The following is a 21567-nucleotide window of genomic DNA, read 5'->3' as shown; positions in this document are numbered from 1 at the left end:
TATGTTTTTTATTTGTTTTCCAAACTAATGTCATCAACCTTGAAACAGATCACATTGAGAAATTTGGGGGCCAGCATTTAGGGAGAGTTGTAAAACTAGCTTTGTGTTCTCCACATTCTTCTGGGTTAATGACCTTGTTGTCCAGGCTGCATTAAGCCCTAAATTTCAATAGCTTATTTGAAAGCATACAATAAAGTTTAAATCACAGCATCAATGCCTAAGTCCTTTACAATGTGTCCTTTTGATGAAACATGGGGAGATTCTGATACATTGCTGAGTTCCTAATCCCAGTTGTGAGATTGGATCCCTTTCCCAATTGTGAGTCACTATGTTTGTTACTATAATATTAATAAAGAAAATAGTTAAGTTAATCTTAGAATATATGCTAGATTCAATAACTATTCATAGTATTCTGAGGGTGCTTGATGTGCCGCAGTAATGTGGGCTGACTGGTCTGATGATGTACTTAACTCTTGGTTCTACTGTCAAAGGATCAGTCAATAAAATAAGCACTGTTTTTACCTAGATACTCATTTTCCATGGCACCTAAGCCCATTTTGGGGGAAAATTAAAGGGATTTGGGTCTTTCCCCATTTTCCCTTTGTTGCAGGACCACTGAATTGAAATAGACTCTTGCACCAAGAGTATAGAGGAAGGAATTTTATTATTGGGTGGGAACCCAGCAGGTCATGAGCCCTAAAGCACCAAGCCCCGGAGTTGTTCCCACAAAGCTCTTTTATACTATTCTAGCAACATATATACAGAGTTACCATTATGGGTGTTAGGTCATGGGACCTTTTTAGCTAGCAGGCAGACAAAGTCATGCAAAGCTAATGATTATATTTCTCGAGAACCCAGAGTGATGTTATTTGCTGCACAGTCTCTTTCAAGGGTGCTCCTGTTTATGGATCTGTTAAAGTTCCCTCTTCCCTTTGGAGGCTGAATTCTTCTGCAGCTATTCTGCTGCATTCTTAGGACCACCAGGGAGGATAAGATTTATTTTTCCTCCCTCACTGTCATCCATACTCTTGAGAATCAAATCTAAGTCCCTGCCTCTTCTTCACCTCCAGACCTGAGCTGGAGCCAGACCAATGTCACCACCTGGCCCTCCATCGGCTGTCCTGTAATGAGGCCCCCCCCAAAGGGGGTTTCCTTGCCCTGTAATGAGGCCATGGCCCTTCTTAACTCCAGGCAGCTGATCTTGAATACTTTTCAAAAGGGAGAAGAACTATAGAAAATGATAGAAATGAGTTCAGCAAGGAAAGTAGGTAAGTTTGGGTGTCAAAATATAAAATTTCCTTAAACTAATGCCTTATACATGTGAAACTTGCCCTAAATTGTGGAAATTAAACCCCAGGCAGACGTCTTATCTGATGTGTGAAATCTCCTTAGCTTGTCCACATCCTCAGGAAACATAACCAACGATGCTTAAATACTTTACTATTCATCCTTTGGGTGTGGGAGCGGCAGGGCACTCTCAGGGCACATGAGCAAATTCCACAGTTATGTGAACAGATTCGTTGAGAGTGTAAGACAGAGGGAAAAGGAAGTAAAACAAGTATAACTTCTGTTGAAAGGCAAGATTTCAGCAACGTTAGTTTTTAGATCTAATTGGCTTTTATTGTGATGCATGAATGGGACAGCATCTCCTTCTATCAACTAGACAGGCCCACCCCTGGGCATGACAGAATTGTGTACAGTGGGGACCAAGAAACAGAACGTCGATAATAGCAGATTGCTTCACATCAAGTTCCTTTAGGTTGTTTTCTCTGTGAAAGTTAAAGTCAGGGGATTTCCTTGTTATGCAAGCTCAGGTGGACTGGGCCCTTTCTGATTGCTTGCTGGGAATCTTCTCTTTCCAGAATTTGTCTGTTTGGGTTTTACCTGCTTCCTGACAGTTTCATTCTAATTACATGACACTTAGCGGGAGTGGCTTCATTTGGGGTTGGTCTGTTGAAGCCCACTGCAGGGCTCAGTCCACAACAATGGCCTCCCACACATTTACCTAATGCCACCTTCCTGGTGCTGCCCCATGTGTGACTGGTCACTCCCAAGTGCTGCCATGGTGCTGAGGCAGACCCAATACCATGTGAAGTTTAAGGTAAGAGAATAAACTTGGCTCCCGCTCTAGGACAACCTAACAGAAACACTTAGGTTCTGAGCTCGTGGCTGCTTAGAAGGAACATCAGTTTTTCCATGTATGTAACTTGTGAGTTGTAACTCCTTACGTAGGCCTCTGGCTATGAGTATGAAAATGTAACTACAGGTGAGAGTTTACTCAACCCCCTGAGTTAAAGCTGAATGTCTTCTTGGGCTCTGCATTCTTAGCATAGAAAATCTCCTGTTTAAGTAGGTCAAAAAAAAAAAAAGAAAAAGAAAAAGAAAAAAGGCTTTTGAAGTATTTCTGGCACTCTAGAAATCACATCGCTTTCACGGGACCACTCTGATCACAGGATACGTGTCCGGTGAACTTTACAATGTCAACTTATCATCACTGTTTTCAACAAAATGATTATACATTTTTTTTAGACTGGAGATAAATTATAAAATACAGAAGATAAATGAGTCATTGCTTTCTCTGAAAAAATATCCAAATATAGTTAGAAGTTTCTGTGCTTTTATGTATATTTTGTGAAAGGTAAATTATATTATCATGATTTCCGCTTTAGCCACAATCCTAAACACTTTCTGGATTCTGGGATTCCTGGGTCCCACTTCCTAGGATTAAATGCACACATATTATGGAACATGTGTCCTAACAGGGCCACAGCAATCATGGGATAAAGCACTACAGATATCTTTGTTAAGATGTTAAAATCAACCATACGCAGATAATCATGTTTCCACTTAATCATTTGTTTAAATTTTTTGTTTGTGTGTTTGGGATTCATTGAGGGTATGAAGACTAAGGGTGCACTGCATTCGTTAGGTGAAGTGTCTCTTGTAACTGTGTCACCCGTCCTCCGCCGCCCTCCTCCCCTCTTCCTGGTCCCTCATTCCCCTGCCCCCCACCTTGAATTAGGTCACCTACTGCCTTCATATTAGAATTGGGTACTTTGGATTCTTGCTTCTCCACTCTTGTAAGCTTTACTGTTTAAAATTTTAAGCATCCTAGCCTTGAATTTTGACCTTCTTTGACTTCTGCTTGCAGATTTGTTATTCAGTAAAAGACCTTGAGTATTGTCTTTAACATTGCTTTTAAGTGTCATTAACACAAAATTAGGCTGGTCAGTGTCCTGCTTGGGTAAGAGACTGCAGGGATCTTTGGCAGTAGCCTTGTGCCTCTTCATCCTGACCTTCTCACGATCATCTCATCCATCAAGCTAGCCAATTCCAAGCTAATGCAGTAAACTTCATGGGTAGTTACTATGCAGCAGAAATGTGTTAAATGGCAGGGTGCAAAGGAGAGGGAATCACAGGCTGTGTATTCAAGAAGCTGTCAGTAGAAAATGATACGTGGCTGGACTGAGTTAAGAAACCTGGCTGTGACTAGTGAATGTCCGAGTAATGGGGGAGTATCCCACACAGCAATGACTGGGTGTTCCTCAAACCCTGTCCTGATGTGGTGCGTTACCTGTCTGACATGCAAAAAGACAAAATTAAAAATTAAAAAAAAAAAGTATCTCAGGCAGTATTTCACATTTAGATACTGTGTTTCCCCGAAAATAAGACCTACCTCCAAAATAAGCTGTAGCAGGATTTCTATGCATTTGTTAAATATAAGCCCTACCCCATAATAAGACCTAGTGATTTCTGCCCAGAGCGGTAAGGAAGACTGGAATACCTTTTATCTGCCACAGCTCCTTTCTCCTAGCTGTTCACACTTGCATGTGGTAACCACGGTCACAGGCATCCTATTGCACACATGCAAACGCCTAGAGAAAGGAGTTCACGCATCACTAGCGCCAGCCCCCCCAACAAGGTCAGCTCCGCCTGTCAGGTTCCAGAAGAAGATGACCTAACTGTATTTGAATAAATGTAGATTTTTGTATTATACTTAATAAAAATAAGACATCCCCTGAAAATAAGCCCTAAGGTGTCTTCTTGAGAAAAAATAAATATAAGACAATGTCTTATTTTCGGGGAAATGGGCATAAGCTGAAAAGTGGATAGATGATGAACACTCAGTATTTCCACTTTAAAAAAATCTTGATCTTGGTTACTCGTTATGAGATGATATAACTGAAAATCCCAAATGCCAGGCTGTGCCTGCCAGGGCTTCATGGGCTCAGAGGCCGCAAGGACGCAAGGTCCTCACAACTCTTTCATCTTTTCCCGTCTGCTGGGTTTTGTTTTCCCCTGTGTTGGCTTCGTTCATTCTTAAGTAGACTAAGGACTGCTAAAAAGACAGTTTCATTATGACAGCAAGTTGGTCACCAGCCATTCAAAGCTCACTCACGCGCTGGGGGTGAGCGCACCTGCTGGGGGGCGGGGCTGGAGTTCGGATTGGCTTATCTTGGGTCACGTGCTTATTGCCCGAGGGAAATTCTCTGCTGAGTCAGCCTGGGTCGAGGGCACGCGTCTCGGGGAGCGCACAGGTCCTGGGTAGTGACAGCCCTGGGCAGGGGGAGGGTGGGGATGAGGCTGGGGTGAGGGACAGTGGGGGGGGGGCAGTTCTCAAAACAGATGCTGATAGAAGAAAGGTACCAATGCTCCTCTCTCAATGCTCCTCTCTCTGACCACCCAGAGAAAGAGCTGGGTGGGGCTGCAGTGGGGGCCAGCAGTGGCAAAACGCCTTGAAAGAATTCTTGAATACTAAGCTTAAGATAAAATTTGTTGTGGCGGAGGTAAAACATTGCATAAGGTACAAGGTGTCATTGTTACCCTGTTTCAGCGCACAGTTCAGGGGCACTGAGCGCATTCGTATCAGCACTGTCACCTCGGTCCATCTCCAGAACCCTCTTGTCGCCAACTAGAAACTCCTTACCTGTTAAACAGTGACTCCCACTCCAGTCCTCTCGGCCCCTGGAAACTGCCCTTCCAGAAACCAGCACAAGCGAGTCACTCGGCCTCTGTCCTTGCGGGTCTGGCTTCCTCCGAGTGGTCCGTTTTCCCGTACTATGCGTGCTATGGTGGGTGTCAGATTCCTTCCTCCTTAAGGCTGGATGCTATTCCACTAAAGGGGCGAACACCAAACTTTAAAACAAGCAATGGGGTATATGCCAAAGGAGAAGGGCCTGTCAGAGAAGGAGAAGCCTGTCAAGAAACAAGTTTCAAGAAGGGAACCAGCAAAGTCCCCCGTGCGGCAGAGGTCGAGCTCGGTGATGCCCAAAGAGAATGTGGGGTTCGTCGAGTGGAAAGTCACCCTGCCGTTAGCAACAGGGGTTCTAGGGGGATCGTGGAGGTGAATCCTGACTGCCTGGGGTTCAAGAGGAAACGGGAGAGGAAGAATAATGGCCTTGGCTATTAAGAAAAAGAGAAACCACAGTGGTAGCTGACAGGACCTGCAATTATAGGTGTTTTAATAGTGTTGTGGAGAAAGGAACTTGGCTGTGTTGGGATACCCAGGGGGGGAAGGGAGGAGCTGAGGGGGCGAAGGAGCAGAGCAGCTTTGCAGGGGAGGGGGCTGCAAGGCGAGCGGGCAGAAATAGAAGGACAGGGTCAATGCCCACTGGTGGGGTTTCCCAAACAAAATTGACGTCTTACCCACCATGCATGAAGAGATTCACGTCTCTCTGGGCAGCCCCTAAGTCGTGCGTTTTGCTACAGATCCGCCAGACAGTCCTGATGGGGTCACCTGTGTCATCTACGAAAACTCAGGCAGTATGACGTGCAGCTGGGACACCGGGACCCTGACCTACGTGGACACCAAGTACGTGCTGCATGTGAAGAGGTAGGTCCCCGCGCAGCATCACTGCAAGGCGCTCACCTCACCTACGTGGACACCAGGTACACACGTGGTGCAGGTGAAGGGGGGTCCCCGTGCAGTGTCACTGCAGGGCGCTCACCTACATCGACACCAGGTGCGTGGTGCAGGTGAGGGGGGTCCCCGTGCAGTGTCACTGCAGGGCACTCACCTACAACGACACCAGGTACGTGATGCAGGTGAAGGGGGGTCCCCGTGCAGCGTCACTGCAGGGCGCTCACCTACGTGGGCACCAGGTACGTGGTGCAGGTGAAGGGGGGTCCCCGCGCAGCCTCACTGCAGGGCCTGTGGCTGTGCTGGCTCCTCCTCTTTGCCTTATCTGGCCCTTGGACAGCGCTCTGGTGGATTGGGGGAGGGGTGCCGCCTTTCCTGGAGTTCAGAGTTCTTCAAGTGCTGTGAAAAAGCTCTTACAGACACAGGTGTTTAATCTAAAAATGAGTTAAGCCACAGGTGGTCAATCAAACAACGAGGCAACTGTATTGTGATTTTTCTTCAAAAGCACAGTTATGTGTCCTCTTCTTCCTTTTTGTGGGTTAGTTTATTTCTTTCTGTTAGCAATGCTGCCCTTTTACCTGCTGCTACAGAAAAAGAAATTTTTTTAAAAAATTATCTTTCATTGCCCATAGAGAAAAAAACAACACAGTGTATGTCTTAGTGCATTTAAGCTGCCATAACAAATACTGTAGATGGAGTAATTCATAAAACAGAATTTATTGCTTATAGTTCTGGGTCCGTGATCAAGGTGTCTGGGGAGGCCCTGCTCCTCCTAGACTCTGATGTCTGTGTACCCCACATGGCAGAAGGGGGTCCCTCAGACTCCTTCACAGGCATTAAACTGATTCACCAGGGTGAAGCCCTCATGACATAATGGCCTTCCACAGTCCCCGCCTCTAATACTGTTGCCCTGGGGGTTAGGTTTCAGCATTGAACTTGGGGTGAACACCCTTGTTCAGACCATTGCCAAGGGTATTCACTCAAGGTGAACGTCCAGGCTAGTCTGATTTGTTCTTACATCAAACCTGACTGATTGGGGTGAGGGAAAGATTAATGTAAAGCCATAAAAACGATTGTTTACAGTATATTATAATTTATTTATATGATTTTTAAGTAATACATTAATTTTGGAGAAGTCTAGAAAGAGAGAACTGTAGCCCAATGAGAAAGACGAGTTTTCTAGCTGTTGTGTATGGAGAAATAGTAAGTTCGCTTATTCATTCAGGCTGGAATATACGCCAGCTCAGTGTGGGCAAGAATTTTTATTTTATTCATGGCTGAATCAATTGCCCCTTGGACGAGGCCTGTAAGTCTTAATAAGTATTCGCTGAGTAAGTATTCTAGTTGATAACAAGCCGTTTCCTAGGTTCCCCTTTCACAGTCTAGTTAAGTAGTAATAATACAAAGTCAGAGGTATTTTAAGCTCCAACAGTAAACTACAGCCAGACTCTGACAAACCTCACCAGGTCCTGAACTGACAGAGGCCAGATCAATGAGATTTAATCAGACTCTGAGGAGAAGATAAAGGATTCAAAAGATTAGCATAAAAAATGAACGTTCTTCTCCTGCAAATTCAAAGCACTGTCTCCTATAAGCACAGACAAATTAGGAGAGGAAACAAACACCTATTCATCCTATAATTAATTAAAAACAAACTAATATGTTGGAAAAAAAACAGAGAAAAGAAAGTCAATTTCTTGAACTACCAAGAAGATCTTCTCTTAAGGAAAAAGTTGACTTATAATGAACGTCGTGGTTGAGGTAGCATCAGGTTGAAAGAAGGGCCTCTCAATCCTGGATTATAATTAGGGTATTTTTCACTTTGGCAGATGGGTAGAGATCAGCATTCTCGAAGTTTCACTTCCAACTCTTGTGGTTCTGTTTTCCAGTAAAATCACGTATACAGAGAAGCCTTCTGCCCCCACCCACACACGTGTTCCCCAGAGCAGAAGGGTGCTGTGCCGGTACAGGTGCAGCAGGCCACTGGGGCCTCCCGGCAGTGGGTTGGGCTTGTGAGGACTAGTTACATCCATGCTGCTTCCAGAGCTTTCTTTCTCTCTAGCTCCTTCATGGTGGCCCCCCCAGACTGGCTGCACCATTTACCTGCTCTCTTCTACCTCCTGTGCTTTGCTAGGCATGAGTAGGTGGTCATAGAAAAAAAAGACTAGGCTGGGTGTGGTGCTCACCCTATAATCCTAGCACTCTGGGAGGCCAAGGTGGGTAGATTGCCTGAGCCCAGGAGTGATACCCCATCTCTGCAAATAGAAAAACTAGCTGGGCATCATGGCAGGCGCTTGTGGTCCCAGCTACTTGGGAGGCTGAGGCAGGAGGATTACTGGAGCCCAAGAGTTTGAGGTTGCTGTGAGCTATGATGCCACAGCACTCTACCGAGGGCAACATAGTGAGACTCTGTCTCAAAAAAAAAAAGAAGGAAAGAAAAAAAGAGATTAATCAGTACTAGTAAGTGTCTACTTGCTCTTGTCTTACTACCCTTAGCAGCTTCATGTAAATGTCATTTGATCTCTGTGTGGAAATCTCGGGTAATTTCTGGCACGGTGCCTTTTGCTCCACAAGCGCTTGTTGGATTAAAATGACTGAACCGTGCCTCTGCATTCTGTTCAAGTCAACGCAGCAAATGCATCTCGTATCTTCCTGACATCACATGTTAAAGAGTCTTTAAAAATAGACACCATCTCTGTGCATGACAAGCTCATAAACATTTTAGGATGACACTGATGCTGGCATTTTCAAGCCCTGTGGAAGACCAGTGGGGCAAATGTTCTTAGATTAAATGTCCTTCTGGGCCCCTCGAAGTCAGTGCCATGCTGCCAGTCTGTAAGGCGGCCTCTTTGTGCCACGTGTTCACCACCTGTGTATTTCTGATAACCAGAAAGCGTTCTTAAATGCAATTCCGAATGCTGTTTTAAGGCTGTGTGTTAAGTTTCAGTGATTCCCCTAGGACCCAGTAAGCAGCTGACATTTTAAATCCATTTCCTGAGCGAATGTGAGCCCAAAGAGCTCAACGTGGCTGGAACAATGAAGCCCTGTTGGCTGACCGTGCTTTATACTCGTGACCTCAGCCAGGCACAGAGCTGACCAATGGACTTCAGCAGCCAAGCCACCTTCCCACTCAGCTGGGAACTGATTTCCTTACTTTTTTTTTCATTTCTGGTCTCCAATGTCATACTCTCCCCACTCTCCACTGAGGAACTACTTTCTACTCTACTGAGAAAACGGGAGTGGTGAGAAATACCACAAGCTCACAACCTTCCCCATGTGCTCACTCACTGACAGGGGGGCCCACACACTTGCTTTTGATTTCTGCTGCTATGGACAAGCTGCCTGTGCTCCAAGGTCTCCCCTCCACATCATGGGTGCCAGGTCTTAACCTCTGACTCCTGGACAATGTTGCACCAACAATTATTCTCTTCTTTCTTCTGCATCGTCACCTCATCCCCTTCTCTCTCTCTCTATTTTTAGAGACAGGGTCTTGCTCTGTCGCCCAGGCTTGCCAGGCACTATCATTGCTCACCGCAACCTCAAACTCCTGGGCTCACGTGGTCCTCCTGCCTCAGCCTCCCGAGTAGCTGAGACTACAAGGATGTGCCACTATGTACCCTGCCTGGCTGATTTTTCCTCCTTTTCTGTAGAGACAGGGTCCAGGCTGGTCTCTGAATCCCCGCTCCTGACGAATCCCACTGACTTGTCGCTCGCTTTGTTGAGTTGTTTTGTTTACCGTGCAGAAGCTTTTTAGCTGAATGTGACCCCAAGTGCCTATTTTTGCTTTAGGCACCTATGCTTTTGAGGTCTTAGACAAAAAAATCTCTGCCCAGACCTGTGTCCTGGAGCGTTTTTCCAATGCTTTTCTCTAGTGGTTTCAGGCCTCCGGTCTGTTTCGATTTGACTTTCATCTGTCATGAGAGACATGGGTCCTTCTTCTGCTGATAGTTATCAGTTTTCTTTCCATTTGTTGAAAAGACTGTCCTTTCCTCGTTGTGCGTCCTTGGTGCCTTGTGGTAAATATTTCTGGGTTCTCTATTCTGTGCCCCTGGTCTGTGTGTCTGTTTTCATGTCAGCACCCTGCAGTTTGGGTTCCTGTAGCTTTCTGGTAAATTTTAAAGTCGGGCTGTGTGTTGCCACTAGCTCTGTTCTTTTTGCTCAGGATTGCTTTGGCTATTTGTACTCTTTTGTGGTTCTGGGAAATTTTGAGGATTTTTTTTTCTATTTCAGTGATGAATGTCATTGGTATTTTGGTAGGGATTGCATCAAATCTCTTAATTACTTTGGATGGTGATTTTAATAATATGAATTCTTCCAATCCGTGAGCGTGGAATGTCTTCCCATTTTTTGGTGTGTCCTCTTTTATTTCTTCATCAGTTTTATACCTTTCCTTGTCTAGGCCTTTCCCTACTTTGGTTAGATCGATTCCTAGGTATTTTATATTTTTGTAGCTAGTGTAATTGGGATCGCTTTCTTGTTTTCTTTTTCATACTGTTTGCTGTTGCCATATATAAATGCTACTGATTTTTCTATGCTTATTTTGTATCCTGTAATGTTACTGAATTGGTTTGTCAGTTCTAACCAGTTTGGGGTGAGTCTTTAGGGTTTTCTAGGGATGTAATTTGACCTAGTGATAAGTCTTCTCGAAGCAGAAGGTGTGTGAAAGGTTTTTAGAGAGTCCCCTAAACAGGTCTCATCTCAGACTTGTGAGCATGACCCTTCCTCCCTTCCCCCACCCTATTTTGTCTGGGTCCAAAAACATGATTTAACCCCTGTATCTGCAACTTTCACACCTAGGACCTCTTACTAGCTCTATCTATACTCACTACCTATAGGATCTCCTCCAAATTTATGGTGTAAAACTCCCCAATTTGTGTGCCACTGTTCAAACACCTGAGCTGCTGCAGCCCCCACACGTCTGACCTCCTCCCCTGTCTCCTAGAGTGTCTCCAGGTGAACCTTTTCAAGGCCAGACTCTCACTTCCCCTCCCAGACTCACAATTCCCATCAGTAGCTCTGTCCTTGGCGTGACTCACATCCAGGTTCCTCTCAACCATGCCCTTCGACCCACTAATTGGCACAACCTTTGAGTTCTATCTTTCAAAATTTGACCTCATCTACGTGGAAGTTCTGGTTAAAGCCACATCATCTGTCATCTGTCACCTGGGCTAGGACAAGACCTCCCTAGCTGGCCCCTCCCTCCTCTAGGCCCTCCCTCCTCCAGGCCTGGTTCCCAAGTGCTCAGAGTAACCCTTTTTATGTATCACCCCTCTGTCAGAACCTCCCTTTCACTCTGAGACTGAAGCCAGAGGCCTTTAATGACCCCACGGGACTGACAGGTCCTCCTTCACACTCTTGATTTCCTCTCTCCTCTCCTTCTGCCTCCCTCCCACAGAAGGAGACCTCGGGCTTCCTGGCTGCTCTTTCATCAGGCCCAGTGAGGTCCTGCCTTGGGGCCTTGGCATTTTACCTGAATGTGCTTCCTCCCGACAGCCACAGGCTTGTTCCCTGATGGCTTTACAGTCACCTTCTCAGACAGTCCTCCTCCAGCTTCCTCAAGAAAAAATAAAAAGCCTAGTGCGGTGGCTCACACCTGTAATCCTAGCACTCTGGGAGGCCAAAGCAGTTGGATCTCGAGCTCAGGAGTTGGAGACCAACCTGAGCAAGAGGGAGACCCTGTCTCTAAAAAACAGGCAGGCGTGGTGGTGGGCGCCTGTCGTCCCAGCTACTCTGGAGGCTGAGGTGGGAGATGCTTCAGCACTCTATGACGGTGACAAAAAAAAAAAAGAAAAGAAAAAAATCCTCTACCCCAATTCTCAGAACTTCATAACCTCTTTACTCTGAGTGTTTTTCCTCTGAACATTTGTTTACACAGCACGTACTATATATATATATATATTTTTGTTTCCACCAGAATATGTCTCCACAAGAGTTGGGGCTTTATCTGTTTTGTTCAGTGGAGCTCCAGTGTCTAAAGATGTGGTTGGAACAGTTAAACAAATACAGTTGAATGAATGATTAGAGGAGTGAAAGGCACCATTTACCATAAATCAGCAGTGTTTATTGAAACTCTATGAGTTGTAACTAGGAGTAGGTGCTCAGGGAGCATCAGAAAAGTATAAATTATGCTGCCTCCTTTCAACAAACAATCTGCTACATGAGAAAAAGAAAAACAAAGAAATTAAAAAACTTTGGAATGTACAGTTTTGTAAGAGAGCTACGAGAAATGAAACATTTGCTCTCAGCACAGCACTGCTGGTGCCAGGCGTGGAGAGGTTTTCCCCATACACCAGTGAGTTCTCCAGCAGATTCTGCTGGTTGTCCTCTGATTTAATTCACTTTAGACGACGTCTCATCCCACAAGGTGAAGGCTCATTCTTGCCAGACTGTCCCCTCTTTCAGATGCCAGTCCCAAGCCCCAGGTCATGACCTGCGCTCCTGACCAATGGGTTAAAAATTGGAGCTCCCACAACCTGCTCCTTACATTCAGTTAATTTGCTGAGTGACTCACAGAAGTCAGGGAAAGACTTTACTTATGCTTACCCGTTTATTATGAAGCCATCATGATACATCACAGAGGATACAGGAGAACAGCAGATGGAAGAGGAGCATGGGGAGGGCGTGTGGCTCTCCATCCCACAGCTGTCTCCACGTTGCCTGGAAGCTCCCTGTACCCAGGCCTCTTGGGTTCTTATGGAGGCTTCATTCATAGGCACGGCTGGTTACATCACTGGCCACTGGTGATCTACTCAACCTTCATCTCCTCTCTCTTCCTCAGAGATGGGGGAGGAGTGGGGTAGAGGGGGCTGAGAGCTGAAAGTTCCCACCCTCTCATCACATAGCTCCCCTTGCAGCCAGCCCCCACCCTGGGGCTATCCAGGGGCCATGGGGCATCTCATTAGCACTTTGGAGATTCCAACAGGGTTAGGAGCTGTGGGTGCCAGGAACCAGGCTGAAACCAAATATGCATTTCTTACATCACAATGTCGTAAATTCTTTGTAAAAATAGTCTCAAGGTGTAGTCAGTCATTATTATTGGATTCTTCAACTAAAATAGTGCTTTGTGGTCTAAGTGCTAATATGGGGTAGAGCTTAAAAGCAGAATTAAATTACTTGGTTAATGTCAGTTTGAGAATACATTTTCATTTTTGACTTGTGGTCTCAATATGCATGGTAAAAGAGTTAGCCACAAACCAGTTAAGAACATGTAATGTGGTTTCTCTAACTGGAAAATATTCAGAGTTGCCCCGCTTACCATTTACACAAAGCCGCCGTGGTCTTGTTGTCACAGTTGAATTCTTATGCAGCATGAGGCTAACATGCCTTATGACAAGTTGCCTGTTGATGTGTTTATATTCCTTCTTATTTCAGAAAGAGTATAAACACCTAAATTTAATGGCATAATTTGACTTTAGATGTAAGCTATATAAAAGAAATATCATTAGTTGACATGTAGCAATTTTAAAGGTTTCATCTGTATTCTTTAAAATGTGTCAAGGTTGCATATCATAAATGTTTTTTAAGTTATGATGATTGTGTAATGAGTCCTTTGTGATGTGTGAAGCCTTCCGCTCCTTGCTTTCTGATCTCAATTACTCATGATAACTTCGAAATTCCTGTTGTATGGAGGAGTGAACAGAAGTACAGAGAGGTTAGTCATTGGCTCCCAGTCGGATACCTTATCAAGGGGCAGCTGTGGGATTTGATCCTGGGTTTGTGTCTAAAGCCCTGTGCTTCTGGTCACCGTGATACATCCTTCCTGAGCTCTCCTGGCGTTCACAGAGATCTCACTGCTGGTGTGAGGGAAGGGGCAACATGCACAGAGCACTGGAGCTTAAAACCTGCCCTGAACAGAAGTGGTTGCTGCACCTGCGAGCTGGGAGCCCCTTCCCACAGACCCCCAGGGACCGTCAGCCTCAGAGAGATTCCTTGGTCACTTAATCAGGTTGCCTTGCTCTGCTAGTAGCAAAAAGTTTATATATACTCATTTTGAGAAAGGAGAAAACTGTATTAAAATTATAACACTCTATATACCAATAACAAAAGATGAATGCAAGTCCCATTGAGTACCTCTTCTAATTGCAGAAGTCAGATCTGACTTGAGTATTACAAATGGTATCAGGTGAAGAATTCAGATTGGGGCCAGGCATGGTGGCTCACACATTCAATCCCAGCACTCTGGGAGACTATGGAGGTGGATTGTTTGAGGTCAGGAGTTTGAGACCAGCCTGAGCAAGAGTGAGACCCATCTACTTTCTACTGAAAATAGAAAAATTAGCAGGATGCTGTGGCAGGTACCTGTAGTCCCAGCTACTTGGGAGGCTGAGGCAGGAGGATCACTTGAACCCAGGAGTCTGAGGTTGCTGTGAGCTAGGATGATGCCATGACACTCTAGCCCAGGTGACACAGCAAGACTCTGTCTCAAAAACAGAAAAAAAGTTGGAGTTTGCCGTGGCAGCACAAATACTGTAACTGGAACAGTGGAGTGAAGATGAACGTGACCTCTGATCAATGATAACATGCAGATTTGTGAAGTTTTTCCATTCATGAAAAGTAAGAATGTAGGCTACTCGGCTTTCCTTACTGTCCAAATGTCAAGGTCATTTCCTTTTTAATTAGCATATCTATATCAGGTTATGTTTTGGAATGCAATACAATGAACTGAGGAATCTGTAATATACCACATAATATGAGGCCTACACCATGGCCACAGCTATCAAAACAAAGAGGAAAGGTAAAATAAGAAAACAGTATTTTAAAATGTGCTTTGCCTTCTTTGGTAATTGATTGGTTCTAAAGGTCACCTGAGAGAAAGGTGTTAAAATGGCAAAGGAGGACAGCAGCTCTGACCACACAGGGACTGACACATGTGGTTTGCATAGAGAGACAACTCAGTTGTTAACTGGCTGCACTTCTGGTCCCTGTAAAACACCCCCTCGAAGCTCCCAGGACAGTGTGGATATGCTGGGATGCGCGTGGGGAGTAGTGGCTGAAGCCAGGAAGGAGAGTGCGCCCAGGAAGAGAGCCTAGGAGACAGGCAGAGGCCAGGGCTGACCCTAGTGTGGGTGGGGCCTCAGCGCCAGGAGGGGAGCCCAGGCTGAGGGTGTTGGGGACAGATGCCCCAGTGGGAGTGAGAGAGAGGGGTAGGACAGCCAGCCCAGCAGACAGGGTGCAGGTGGCCAAGGGAAGTGAAGAAGTGGGGGAGCAAGAGGGACTGATGCCTAAGTGAGCGTCGGAGGGCCCTGCTGTAGAAGAGCAGTTTCCAGGGAGAGTGAAGGCACAACCCCAGTGAGAGCACTGCAGACTACACAGAAATGGTGATTTGGATGTAGTTACCAAGGGCGGTAGGTAAGTCTGAGAGGCTTCAGAACAGGAAACAACAGAGTGTAGCTCAAGAAATGTCAATGTAGGGAACTCTAGTGAGAGCAATGGGTAGATTACAGATAGTGGATGTGGCGTCTGTGGGAGTCTGAGGTGGGGCCATACTCATCTCCCGAGACGCTTTCAGAATCCACCCTTCCCAGCTGTAAGCCGTGCCCTCGCCCCTCATGAAGCCCCTCACGGTCTGGTCCGTTCTGCTTTTAGAGTCCTTCACGTCCATCTGTTGACATTGCGTGATCCGATTCTGGATTATTCCATCATCTTTTAATTTGTCTCCTACCACCACCTTCATTTCCCATCACTCTGCCGTCCATTAAGGCGCAGACAGCCCCAGGGACCCTCAAAGTGGCGGGACACTGACTGTCCACGCGCCTCTGTTACCTCACAGGAAAGCCCGTCCGGCAGTGGCTTGTGGGAGGCCTTTGACCCGGCCTGCCCCATTTCAAGTTCTCTTGGGGTTTTGTGCTCCACTTTTTGGAACTTTCTCAGAAATGCCGCGTCAGTTCATTCACTGCCTTTGTTTCCAGTGGCCACTTGTTTCTACTGGGGAGGGGGTTGCCCCTCATGTTGACCTCTCCAGCTGCCCTCACCCCACATCCTGATAGAAATATACCGTTACAGCCCAAAGTCCCCAAACCCACAGCTCCCTCCCGGAGGCAGCCGCTTATTTCAAGCTGCGGCCAGGGCAGACTTAACCAATATGCATAATGGGCCCCGGGCTGAGGCCCAGGGTACTCACAGGAGTCCACAAACAGGCTTAATTTTATTGAAAAGCCCAAGATAAATATAAACTATTTGGTTAAAGAAAATGTTTTAATACTTAATACATTTGCCTTGATATCAGCATAGTTATAAAACAACGTAATTTTTATGCATATAAATACACACACACATTATTTTAAATAGGGGGTCCTTAAAGGCAGAAGTGCTTGGAGCTCACCAAAGTCACAGCGTGGCTCTTGTAAGATTGGAATTTGGGTTTAAAAATTCTGAAAATCAAGTCAAATTTTGTAAAAGGTTGCATCTCACAGTAAAGCCCATCCTATAAAAGGGCTAAAAGAGACAGCACGAAAAAAATTCTGGACAAAAAAAAAGTAAAAAAGAAGTAAAACAAAACAAAACAAAAAAAACTCTGGATAATTCATGTTGAATGTAATTATCTTTTTTTTTTAAGTTTAGAGACAGAAGAAGAGCAACAGTATCTCACCTCGAGCTGTATTAACATCTCCACTGACTCATTACAAGGCGGCAAGGAGTATTTGGTTTGGGTCCGAGCTGTGAATGCGCTAGGCACGGGGGAGTCAAAACACCTGCAGATTCACCTGGATGATATAGGTAAAGAACAGGGAATCCCACGATGCCTTTAATGATAAATATCTAGTTTGTACTCACCTAGTCAAGTGAAGTCTAGATCTGAAAGAAGGTCCCCTAAAGTTCCTGCAGACCCAGATAAAGACAAGAGTTCTCTGTTCTCTCCCTGGGTGAGACGACTCAGGGTGAGGAGGGCAGCTGCTGTTTTGCTGTGATCCTTCCAGTCTTAGTTCTGCACAGCTGTGTGTGTTTATAGGTCTTTACTGGGAACATCTATGTCTCAAGCATTGTTCTAAGATCCAAGGAGAGTAAGTTAGAAAATGAGGCTGCCCTAGAATAACTTGCAGTCTACCAGGAAAGGCAGGAAGAAACAAAGATTCTGATAAAGTGTGATGAGTCTTACGTTGTGAGAAGCACGACGTATTAACAATTTACGCTCTATATGCTGTTTGGGGACTTATGTATGGTTTATTTTTGTTTTTAGGTTAAAACATTTTATAAAATACGCAGAAAGTCACGGAGAATTATGTAGACATGTCTGTGTTAACCAGGTGGATTTAACAAATGTTAACAGTCTCTGCTCTAGTTTTAGACACTGTCTTTTACCCCGATAGTACAGGATGAACATTTCTATGAATTTAATCTATAATATTATTTGTAATGTTGGTTGAATGGATAGTGGTTTAATCCCTGGTGTTGAAAGTGTGTCCTGTTTTCAGTTTTCACCATGATAAGCTACGTTCCTGTGAACAAACTTACAGCTACATTTTTTCTTACTTCTTGGTTTTTTCCTTAAGATAAATTCCAAAAAGTAAGCACCCTCGATCCATTTAGAGCTGCATCCAAGTCATAAAATGAGACTTCAGCCCAAGAGCGCTGAGTATGACGTGTGCCTGGTGCCCAGGGCTCCAGCTGTTATCACTAAGGAAGGTTCCAATAAACCAACCTTTTTACTGAGCACTTTTCTTATGTGCTAACTGCTTTTACGTACATTGCTGTATTTAACCCTCACAACAATCCTCTTTGTAGAAGAAATGGTAATTCATATATGAGATAACTGAGGCACAGTGGCGTTAAAAAAATGAGATTGCAGGTAGGGAGCATCTAATTCCAACATCCTGGACTCCAACCTTCTGTCTTTACAAGAAAAACAAAAGCACAGTTCCAGGTATCTGCCACGTTCCTGCTGCCTAATGACCTGGGGCATGGGAACCATTCTCTTGTGGTATAAGGCGGCTAAACTTTTGGGCTCACCGAAGTCTTGTGTCACAACTAGTAGCTCCACTTCTCAACTGACCTCAACTATCTCAGCTAAGTAGATCAGCTTACAAGTCTGTCCACATGCTCTGAACATTGGATTTGGGACACACACTGTTGACTGGTGATGAACAACGACTCCATTTTACTGCATATTCTGGGAGTTACTGCTCTCCTGACCGTGGTCTATACATTTTGGTGAATTTACATTTTGAGAAGAATGCAGTTCTATGCTATTTCATGTTCTGTTTGCTGCATTAGTGAAGTTTAAAGGCTGTCATGTCCAGGATCATTTTGGTAGTGCCAGTTTTAGGAACTAAATTGTAATTAGTAGTAGTATTGCTATCACAGCTATCATTATGATCTCATTATGATGTCAATGTCATTGAGTCCATTTATTGAACACCTTCTACAGGTCACCAGCACTCTTTTTTTAACATTCTCTTTTTACACTCTGGAATTTCATTGGTTAGGATTATGAGGGAGTGGGAAGTGGAGGAAAGACAGGACTATAAAAGTGTAGCCTAAAATAAATGGAGAATAGACTGAACAGAATTTTCATAGTAGTAACGGCAGGTCTCTCCTGTATGTAGATTAATAAACAAGAAAAAAAAATTTGTTTGTTATTAACTAGATCACAAAATTGACTTTTTTACGCATGTGAGTTTTAACATGGCTGTGTATTGATGAAAAGATGCCAATTTCTTCCTAGGTGAGTTTTTAAATTGCTAGGTTTTGTTTTTGTTTTTCTAGTGATACCTTCTGCACCCATCATTTCCAGGGCCGAGAATATCGATACTCCGGTGCCCAAGACTGTGATTCACTGGAATAGTCAAGCAAGGATTGAACGCGTGTCCTGTGAAATGAGACACAAGGCTGGGACTGACCAGACTTGGAACGTAAGCTGGATTTTCATTATTCCTGAGCATGTGAGTGAATCATTTGAGAGAGAAGCCATCAGTGGCCACAGTGGACTCAGAATGTCCATTTTATATATTTTATCTCATTATTTGTGTGATATTCAAACTACTCTAGTTTTTATAATGATTACCATACACTTCAAGAGGTTTGTTTCTTAAAAAGATCTTGCCTTTTGTAAATTGCTAAGTGAACAAATCTCCAGTTAGGAGGGATCTGACTATCTAGCACCTTCCACTTTCACATTCCCTGAGATGAAATTTAATTTTTATCAGTGATCCTGGACCTAAAGCTTAAGCAGCCTATGCTGAAATTTGACAGGACTCTAAGGAATTAAAGAATGTTCAGAAATAAGAACTTAGACTTATAGATGTTTCTTTTTAAATGAAAAAACGTACAGTTTGAAGCATCAAATGTATTGCTAGCATAGGCTTGCGTCTTGGGTCAATTTAAAGTAAAAAGTGAACGTCTATATAAACAGACTAACCATCCTTAAATTCCAAGGGCACACCAGCAAGTACCTTAGGAGGGACATAGATGTGGGGCTGTGTCAAAAGATCACATCATGTGACATCACCGATGAACAATGTAATTAAAAACTCACCGATTTCAACTATGGAAGAACATTAATCGGATTTAAGAAAAAGTTCCCGTTTGGGTGTACTTGGAAAGAAATTCCATTTTATTATTTGCAAATATAATAAACTGTCATTTAACCAAATAGTTAAGGAATAGAGTTTCTGGCTGCACTCAATTAAGATTTATATATCAGCTAGCGATTACCAGTTTTTAGTGAGTTAAATAAAATGAAACATGGTAACAGTTGGACCTACTGCAATGTAATTGAATACAGTAGCCCCTCCACAGCTGGCCATCTCCCTACCTTCACCACCTCCATAAGATGACCTAATTTTCACAGACCGGACATGCACCACGTGTGTGTCAGCACGGGAGGCCTAGTTCCTTATGGTGACACCCGTGTGTGTGGACCAGTGAGTCACCGTCCCTTGGGTGGTCACCCCCAGAGGTTCTGCTGTGTTACCTTGATGTCGAGCGTGACTCCAAGGCCTTCTACTGCTTCAGCCTGTGTTTTAAAAGTGTCCAGAAGATGGTGGTAAAACTGTAGGAATTCATGTCCCGCCCCCCGACTGCTGGTCAGGTCATGACACGTGAACTTCGTGGTTGTCCCTCTGTACTCAGATGGGAGCCCCCGTTCTGCACTGACTGAATAATGACCAAGGAAGACCTGCTGAATTGCTTCACACATGTGAAATTTAGGTAAATTTCAAAACAACTCAAATGAAACTCCCACGTCTGAGATTTTGAGTTACTAGAGTTTTACTCTGACAGGACACTTGAGACTTTTGTACAGTGGCACAGTCATGGACCGATGCTGAAAATACAAAACTCTCTGCGTAAACAGGGAGATGAATTGACTACAGGAATGTTTAGGAAACAGGAAGGCACCATGCCGAAGCTGTCTCTGAAAAGGCTGCGGCAAGCTGCGGCTTCCGCACAGACCCTGCCCTCTGCTCCCCCTGCTGGAGGCACTCACGCTGCTGGGGGGCCTGCTAACAAAGGGAACCTGAGCTCACTTCCAAAACTGTCTCTTATCAGAAGTGGCAAGTGAAGGACCCGGCAGAATAACCCTCGTTAACAATCCTTTGTGATAGGTACTATTAGCTCTGTTACATAAATGAAGAAACGGAGCTGCAAAGAGGTCAAGCCAAATTTTTCTGAACTTTCAGTCAGTAGTTAAGCGCCTCTCCCAGACCCACATCACTTTAGACACACAATAAATATTTAAAAAATGAAAGAATAGGTTTCAAGGCAAAACGCATATTATGTCCCGTCTACCACGCTTCTATACATCCACTAACATAGAAAAAAATGAATTGCCATTCTATCCAGATTTCCCAAGTCAAGTGAGTAATCGCCAGAATGAAGCTGCATTTGTGTCTGGTAACCGTTTCTTCACACTGATGCATAGATGCATTTCTAGGCGTATTTTACATCTGCCTTTCCATCTTGCTTCTTTTTTTTTTTTTTTTTTTTTAGTAAATCACTTACTATGATGCCCTGAATATGCTGTGCAAATACCCTGGAATTTGTTTTTGGCCAATGGAACCAGCTTGTTTGAGGGTCATTTCTGACTCTGTTTTATAGCATGTCATAGTACCCCAGAAAAAAGATTAGTAAACTTCATTCCTCAGCTGTTTATTTTTCATCTTCCACTGGGTCCCCAGTTTAACATTCTCCCTCACACTTGCACACACACACATCAGCAGGCTTTGCAGAATCTGCACGAACCTGCACTATGGACCGATTTCACAGGTCGGCTTGTGAGTAATTTTTTTTGAAAGTCATCGTTAGCAAGTTACATTATTTCTTCATTCAGAAAGAATTATTGATCTACTTATCCAACTGCAGAGAAAGGAGGGATTCATATAATTGGTATTAGATCCCCGACCCTGTGAAAATCCTCCAATTTAAAGTTAAGAATATATTCCATTTTGGACTTCCTTGAGATTGGAGGAGAGGCCAACCATAATGCATGTGCATTTTACTTTAATGTTAGAAGTGTATTTCGATGCCACAGGCTGTGGGTTCTACGAAGCGGTCCCTTCCCGTGTGTTTCCCAGGGTGGGTTCTACGAAGCGGTCCCTTCCCGTGTGTTTCCCAGGGTGGGTTCTACGAAGCGGTCCCTTCCTGTGTGTTTCCCAGGGTGGGTTCTACGAAATGGTCCCTTCCTGTGTGTTTCCCAGGGTGGGTTCTACGAAATGGTCCCTTCCTGTGTGGTTCCCAGGGTGGGTTCTATGAAATGGTCCTTCCTGTGTGTT

General features: G+C 44.5%; 1 protein-coding gene across 1 annotated transcript in view; it reads left to right on the top strand.

Annotated features, from left to right (window-relative positions):
- IL23R (interleukin 23 receptor) overlaps nucleotides 1–21567 on the top strand; it is a 43648-nt gene that overhangs the window by 5012 nt on the left and 17069 nt on the right. The window contains exons 3-5 of the mRNA XM_012801638.1: nucleotides 5710–5833; nucleotides 16416–16576; nucleotides 18563–18708. Of these exons, the coding sequence (XP_012657092.1) occupies nucleotides 5710–5833; nucleotides 16416–16576; nucleotides 18563–18708 (431 nt within the window). The remainder of the gene's footprint in view (nucleotides 1–5709; nucleotides 5834–16415; nucleotides 16577–18562; nucleotides 18709–21567) is intronic.

This window comes from Otolemur garnettii, unplaced genomic scaffold (assembly GCF_000181295.1).
Source record: "Otolemur garnettii isolate 467f Iridium unplaced genomic scaffold, OtoGar3 scaffold00010, whole genome shotgun sequence".
NCBI lineage: Eukaryota > Metazoa > Chordata > Mammalia > Primates > Galagidae > Otolemur > Otolemur garnettii.
The sequence above is the reverse complement of the archived record's forward strand: the minus strand, read 5'-3'. Positions and strand labels throughout refer to the sequence as shown.